This window comes from Notothenia coriiceps, unplaced genomic scaffold (genome assembly GCF_000735185.1).
Source record: "Notothenia coriiceps isolate Sejong01 unplaced genomic scaffold, NC01 NC01_scaffold00024667, whole genome shotgun sequence".
In the NCBI taxonomy this organism is placed as follows: domain Eukaryota; kingdom Metazoa; phylum Chordata; class Actinopteri; order Perciformes; family Nototheniidae; genus Notothenia; species Notothenia coriiceps.
In genome coordinates, this window is record NW_011357368.1 from 165,473 (window position 1) to 173,047 (window position 7,575).

At 42.6% G+C, this 7,575-nt stretch overlaps 1 protein-coding gene across 1 annotated transcript in view; it reads right to left on the reverse strand.

The window, feature by feature from the left end:
* Window positions 1-2,929: 2,929 nt before the first annotated feature.
* Window positions 2,930-7,575, reverse strand: part of crtac1b (cartilage acidic protein 1b) — a 25,195-nt gene continuing 20,549 nt past the window's right edge. The window contains exons 8-14 of the mRNA XM_010782702.1: window positions 5,889-5,971; window positions 5,625-5,725; window positions 5,362-5,530; window positions 4,198-4,343; window positions 3,556-3,598; window positions 3,313-3,456; window positions 2,930-3,057 (exon numbers count right to left, since the gene is read on the reverse strand). Coding sequence (XP_010781004.1) covers window positions 2,930-3,057; window positions 3,313-3,456; window positions 3,556-3,598; window positions 4,198-4,343; window positions 5,362-5,530; window positions 5,625-5,725; window positions 5,889-5,971 — 814 coding nt within the window. The remainder of the gene's footprint in view (window positions 3,058-3,312; window positions 3,457-3,555; window positions 3,599-4,197; window positions 4,344-5,361; window positions 5,531-5,624; window positions 5,726-5,888; window positions 5,972-7,575) is intronic.

Here is a 7,575-nt window from a genome sequence, read left to right on the forward strand (position 1 = left end):
AAACACAGGTCCAGCCCACACATATGCTCCATCAAGGAAGGTGCTACAGGCTGCACTTACAACTACAATAAGCATGTTAATNACAAGACGGATCCTTTCTAGCACCGTCGGATCTTTTCTGCCGACCTGACGCCTTTTCTTGCCGATTCAACATGTTAAATCGGCGTCGAGAACACCACCGGAAGTCGCACAAAGGGATAACACTGATTGGCTGTTCAGCTAGCGAATCAGTGCATGAGAAGCGTTAACGGAAGTGACGGAGGTAAACAAATGATTTAACACAAGCGTGAGTCCAAGAGCTGCTAGCTCCAGTACCTCCCGTTCGTCCTGCTCCTGTTCGTTCATGTTTTCAATGGACGAGAGTGAAAATGGAAAGAAAAACGCTATTTGTTGTTTGTTTATATCACGGAGTCTGTTCTTCTTCTCTGTCTTCCGGTTGTTCCGGTTGTTGCCTCTTTTGAATGATGAATACACACTACAGTCGGTGTTGGCGACTTCTCAGGTGATCGGCCGGTGTATCTGGGCCTTAACTGAACTGCACCGCCTCGCCGCGCCTCGCTCTCAAGTCTGCGGGTCTTTGTCCCGCGAGATTTCAACGTCTCATGTAGGCGAGCCTCCAGAGCAAGTCGGACAAAAATGACTAACCCAAAGCCATATAATATATCTATCTAATCTATCTATATGGCGCTGGACTAACCATCATGCAACGCACTAACAAGACGTTGATCGCAATTGCGCAGGTCTGCGCAGGTCTCGCTTGTCTCAAACAAGCCTACTCATTTTGACTGACTGCATGAAGAAGATCGCAGGAAATTACGACAGAACAGCGAAAAAAGACATTTCACACCGTGTCAGATTTTGGTTCTTTTGGGAAGCTGGAGACAAATCACATTGTGGCAGGCAGTGTGTCAGTGTGTTTGTGCCGGGGGTAGGAGACCCCCGCATGATGAGAAACTGTAAGAAAGTATCGGGGGATCCCTGCGGAGTGGAGTCAATTCGTGTTTATTTTTTTATTTGGTGGTTTGTGTTCCAGCTGTCAATCAGCTGTGCGCAGCGTCTCCAATGCAGCCTGTGCGTCTCAACCCCACCGCAGTAACTCTATCACCAGTTAAAAGAAATACAACTAATGTGTTGAGTTATATCAGCTGACAAATCTACCAAATATATGGTGTTCTTATTTTCCATACCTCCTGTGTTTTATGAGCGACTTATAAAGTCTTAGCAAAACGGCATAAGACATGATTAAACATGATAAAAAACCATGCTCGTACAACCTATAGAAGAAAAAAAAACGGCCTCAGTTTAGACGTAATTATGTCCTTATGCATACTGTATCATTTATGAGAATACATGTCATAAAATTAAGACAACATATTCGAGGTGGTTTTCAATAACATATCCTTATTTATTTCTCCAAGTTAGTGTGCACTGAGGAGTCGCAAACAGGCATTTGTTTAATCATTTTAAGATTGGCTTTAATCAATGTTTGCAAATGAATTATTGTATGATACATGAGAGGTAACATTATATTTATGGTATTATTTCCACATATTTCTCTTCATTCTTCCTTCTGCCAATGGTGTCGCAGTTTCTCGTCCCTCACGTTTTTGTGCGTAGTGCGTAAGCATGGGTCAGAGTTTGCGTGGAGGACCGCACATTTTCCCGTCAAGTGTGTTTTTTATAAATCGCAAACATTGCGTAGAAACTGGCGTACGCCATCTTTTGAGCATATGCACCGTTTATAAATGAGGCCCCAGGGCTTTGCTATTAACAGTGATCGCTTTACACACATTACAGTGATGGACAAAAGGTTTTTATTTATATTTAACTACACTACCCAGCTGTTTAAAGACATTCTGAAGACTGACTCGCGCATCATTGATTTTTGTCTATTCATTTAATTTGTTGACGACAAAAATATGAAATATCACCAGCCTCATCAGTTTAAGTACTATATTGTGTTGTAGAAAATATCTTATTTAAGAAAAAAGTAATGGTCCATGAAAATCCACACCCTCTCCCTTTTGTCTTCGCATTCTTCTAACCAGCCAATTGTTTTTTTAGATGGCAACAAATTAGGGGGATTATTTTTTGCAATAAATATTTAAAGCTGACACTCATTTAAAATGTACAGTTCTGCAATATTTTGCCAATGCTTTAACTTTGCTTAGTAAATTGCGTTTCAAGTACACTTTACTGCTATTTACTTAAAAAGATTATATTTGTCCCTGACAATTCTTGTGCTCACACACACACACAAGTGTGTTTATATTCTTCACTGTGCTGTGGTATTATTCATAAGCAACTAAATGTAACCTACCATCGGCGACAGATGGTCTGGCGTATGTTCTCTACCCGACTGCCTCTTTGGACGTTGTACGCTCACACACACTTACTCACACACAAACACTGAGCCTAAAAGCTTGGAGACCTGGTGTTCCTCAGCCTCCCGGTGAGCCCATAACAAGAATGAGATTGACATTGTAAAGATTAACGTGGTGGCGTTGTGCAGACACAGATGGGCTCTCAGCGGGTCTCTAATGAAGGTGGTCTGCTGTACTGTATGCGCAGGGTTTATACTGTACGCTGCTCCACTTATTGACTTGGCCTCGGTTCAGGTCCCACTAAGATAAGTGCCAGGTGATGACATGAGGGCTGTGCGGGTGTGACACAGTTAGTTCTGAACCCCGTCGCTCCCAGCGAGCATGCTCCCTGCTGTGTGTTTTTTTATAGTCCAGAAGGGGCCGGGAGCCAAGAGGTGACACATAGCGGCGGTGAGGAGGGGGCAAAGCTGTAAATAACAGATGGAAAAAAGATAGCAGAGATCCACATAGGAGAAGAAGGAGTAGATGCTCAGTGAAAGGTGTTCTCCAGAGAGTTTCTGTACTCCCCCGTTAAGCAGTGGAGGAAGGGGAGCAGACAGTGTTGGCTACAGTAGTCCAGTCTGGAGGTGGGTGGAGACGAGTGGTAGCACGGAGATAGGGAGCATCCAGTAAGAAAGTCCTGACCGTCTGCGTTCCCCAGAAGACCGTGTTCCCCCAAAGTAAGCCACCTGGGCTGTGGGGGAAGAATCAAAAGAGATGTCAAGAAAAGTTAGCCAACGTCAGCGTCGTTAGGTCTAAAAGAAGAGCGCATTCACAGGTGAGGGTTAGTCATGCGGGACAACAGAGAGGGGACCAGTCAGAGGAATGTTAGCACCTCTAAGCCTTTACTCAAAACTAAAGTAATTAAAGAAGTTTAAAGCATCTCATCTACGGCAGTGCTTCCTTTGTTCTCCTGATCTTTGTTATCCTGCTGCCCTGCCTCACTCACCCACGCAGGCTGACCCATCGTCGTTGGGCTCAAAGCCCTGGTTGCATCTCCTCTTGGCGCGGCACTTATAGCTGCCATAGGTGTTGGTGCAGATGGGGCGGTCAGAGGGGCACACAGTGGGAAACTGGGTACACTCATCTTTATCTGAGGGAGGGGGAGACGAGGGAAGGAAAGACACTTTTTGTCTAGTTTCAAACAAGGAAACATATTAGAGAGGTGAACAGATAGATATTTGCAGCTTACCTGTGCAGCGGCCATTCTCATTCAGAGCAAACCCATGACCGCACTGTAAGACACAGACAGTCTAGTTAGAAACAAGAATGTTTCTGAATAAAAATACATTTAAGCCTGTTCGATGTAGATTAGGAGGTTATATGGGTGAAACATTTAGGAAAAACCTGATAAAATGATGAAATATTGTTTGGAAGAATGCAGTTAATCCTCCCTGAGACTTGGATAATATGAACAAACTGTTTTTGCAAAGGCTCAACACCGTACTGAAACACTTTATGTAGGTTTTCCCTTTTAATCGCCACACAACCATTGCATCTTTAAATTGTTGTGATATGTATGTTTGTTTGATTTGTAGTTAAATATGCAAAAAAAATCCCAAAACCAAGACTTTGACTGAGATAATTTAATGCAAGATTAGGTGATTAAGCAGATAATGCACTTATCATAATGTGCTCCATTGATGCTGCAGTTCTTTGGCACATGTTCAATTTAACTAACACACATAAGGTAACACACAGTATGTCTGAAGTCTATGTGATCCTTTAGGCCCTTTGATGTCAGTGCTATTCTCAAATTACTTGTGTGACATTACCGATGGAAGGACCTAGAAGGAACTAATCAATTTTGGATAACTATGAATAACTGCTTTACCTCTATTTCCACAGTAGGAGTGATTTCCTCCTCGTCTCTCGGATAGTGGATCTCCATCACTGTGTTGATGTCTGAAGGCTCCAGGGGTCGTGCTGATGAACGACCATCTGGCCAGTACACCTCGACATTGGTGGCAACATCCTTACCTGGTCAGACACACAACACACACAGAGAGGAACAACTAACTGTAGGTGCTTTAGTGATTCTTGAGAGCTCATAAAGCTTTCTCTTTCCTCTCTTTCTCACTGAAACAAACACAGTGAGAGACAGAGTGGCACCCTCCATTTACTATTTTAATCAGGCGTAGAGAAACCCCTCTCCAGACGGCCTCTGCAGCCCTTAATTAAAGTGGCATTTAAAATGTAAACAGATCTCGAGTTACCTTGCCAGACAGTGATTTACTCAGCAGGTGTGCTGCCTGAGAGCCAAATAATATTTCACGTGTTTTTCACCCAGCATTTCTCCCTCTATTCTAGTCGAGAGGAGTATATATCACATTTCTACCAGTAGTGACACTTTTTGCATGTGGTGTGGAAAGTTTTCTCTTCTGTGAGTTATTTGGCATTAAAACTGAGTGCCTCCAGAGTTCATCCATGCTTGGACAGTCCTGATAAAGAACAGGTCCAGGAAGTAGCATTGGGCGAGCTACCAGGCCTGGATGACCACCAGCTGACACTTATACAGGGGCAGAAGAAGACCGGGAGCGAGTTCCTTACAACCAGGCCCGCTTCCAGCGGCAGCACCTGCTCACCATCCCCTCAGCTCCCACCCACAGACAACTTGTTCCCCCATGGGTGTCCAATCAGGCTTGAGGTATTCAAACAATGCTTTCCACATGGAGCTTTCATTTCCCTTCTCACTGAAACTCTCTAATGCTCATTCAGTCCATTTGTCTGTCTGCCTATCCCTTACCTGGCTGTTGCAAAGAGAAGTGCTGAGGTTTAGTCAATTATTTGATCAATCTACAGAGACTTTTAAATGGCGAACATTGGATGTTTCAAATAGATAATTTGCTGCTTTTTCACGGATGATTATTATTGTAAAATACATATCACTGGGCTTAAGGCTTTAGGGTTTAACAACATGCATTTCTGAGATTTCTGTTGCACGTTTAATCCCTGCAAAAGTTTTATTTCATTTTATTGTTGACAATTAACAACTCACCAAGGCCAAAGTGGGCTACCGGCTCCATCTCACACAGGTACCCTGAGCCACCATCGATGATCCGTGTGTGCGGGCCGCTCTTTTTAGTGTACAGCACCACCTTAGCTCCTCTGGCAAAAGCACCAAACTTGGTTCTGGGAATCACCCGCAGCCAGGCGTTAGTGAGCCCCTAAACCACAGACAGAATGGGAAAAAGGGCGGGTTTTGGTTGAGATTACGTTACGAGTTTTACCTTATTTTAAAGATGTGTCAGAAACACTCACCTGGTTGACTTTGTAGACAGAGAGAGGCTGAGCTGCACTTTCACCATGAGATATCAGCAGCTCCAGACGCCCATCACCATCAAAGTCTGTGGCTACAGCTCCTGTATTAAAGCACAATGTTTCAAATGTATTTATTGTTTTATTAGGCGCATGAGGGAAAACCAAGTGGAGCTCTGCTGCCACCTAGTGATGAGAAGTTGGAGTAGCAGATGGGATGATGGTCTTTGATGGATGATTGACAGCTGTCTGTTCTCCTTCACTCACCGGTTCCCCGTCCTTCAGGCTCTGCTGCCTCTCCAATATTCAGCTCTTCTATCTGGGGGTCTCCATGCTCTCTCCTGCTCACCCTGTCAAACCAACAAAACATCAATTACCAATCAGAACACTGTAAAACACAAAGACCAAAGCCACTATAAATAATTAAGCAATGTTGTAAACAACCTTTGTTAGTTTTATCAATTTTATGGTATGTCTATTGGTTGCAAATGTATACTCCAACCCCACTATAGAGAAACGTTGCACTTTTCACTTCACTACATTTACTTGGTAACTACTCTACAGATTAAGATTGTACATAAAATATAGTAAATTAGCCGTTCACAAGCTACAACAATAAAATGTAGCTTACATTTTGATGCATCATTGGTAACATCTAATAATGTAACAGATAATTATCCACCACCAATGGGTCATTTACTTCGGATTCTGATATAAAGATACCCAGCATAACATCCTCCCAAAACTAAAACAAAACACTACACGCGGGACACAAGGGAAAAACATTACCTATTTACAGTTATTTTTAAGCATTATGATGGGCTTTTTTTTAATTAAATACTTGTTGATTCTTATTTACTTTCTTACTGATTGATTTATCATTGTTTTTTGTGTGGTTTAAATGTATGTAATTGTCATCTCGCCAAAGTGCTTTGGTCAAAGGTGTCTTGAAACATGAGGAGAACTACTGATGTTACTAATAACTGAATGCTAATGGATCTGTGTTTCAATCCTATTGTGGGCAGATTAATATACTGGATGAGCTTGAGTTGAATGTCTTCAGAGAGACATTTGTTGGAAGAAAGCATGCATATAAGCTCTAGTGCCTCTACCTTTTGTGACAAAGCATTTCTGTATCCACGTTTCCTCAAGTTATCATTTCACTTCACTGTGCTTTAATGTGCTGATGCTGGATATTAAACCACTCAGCTCAGCTCAATATGGATTAGTTGTAACCTATTGAATAAATTAGCCTGGGCACACTAGTTTGAGCTTATTTTCAGTGCCAGAGAGTTAAATTAGCTGATTCATCTTCACACTCTGACAGTGGCAGAGATACAGGCTGTGGAGCAGTGACCTCTGTTGGACATCAGTGTGTCCTGAGACAAATCCTCTCCAGTATCCTGGCCTGCAGGAATAATCAGGAAACCTCTGGGGCTTACACTGATTATTGATATTCAGAATGAATTGACCCACCAGCTCATGGCAAAATTCACCATGACGTCTGCATCCTGTTCAGACAAACATGCCATATCAGATTTGTCTTCAGACATGGGTTTATTCTACTATTAAGTCCAAACAATTGATATGTATCTTATATTGCGTTTTGAGAGCTGAGCTCATTAATATTATCTAGAGAGGAAGCCTAACTCAAAAAGAGACCTTAAACTGTCTTAATGAAAGATTCATTCATGTGTGGAGCAGGAGGCGGGATGCCAGACTAGATAAGTATCCTTGGCTGGGAATTTAAAATTCTTCTCAGCTTCCAAGCCGGGTTTTAATATGGTGTATGAAGACACAAAAAGAATGGTGTGTTAACCCGTATGATCACATGCTATTATTTACTATAACGTGTGTGTGTGTGTGTGTGTGTGTGTGTGTGTGTGTGTGTGTGTGTGTGTGTGTGTGTGTGTGTGTGCGTGCGTGTCGTGTCGTGTCGTGTCGTGTCGTGTCG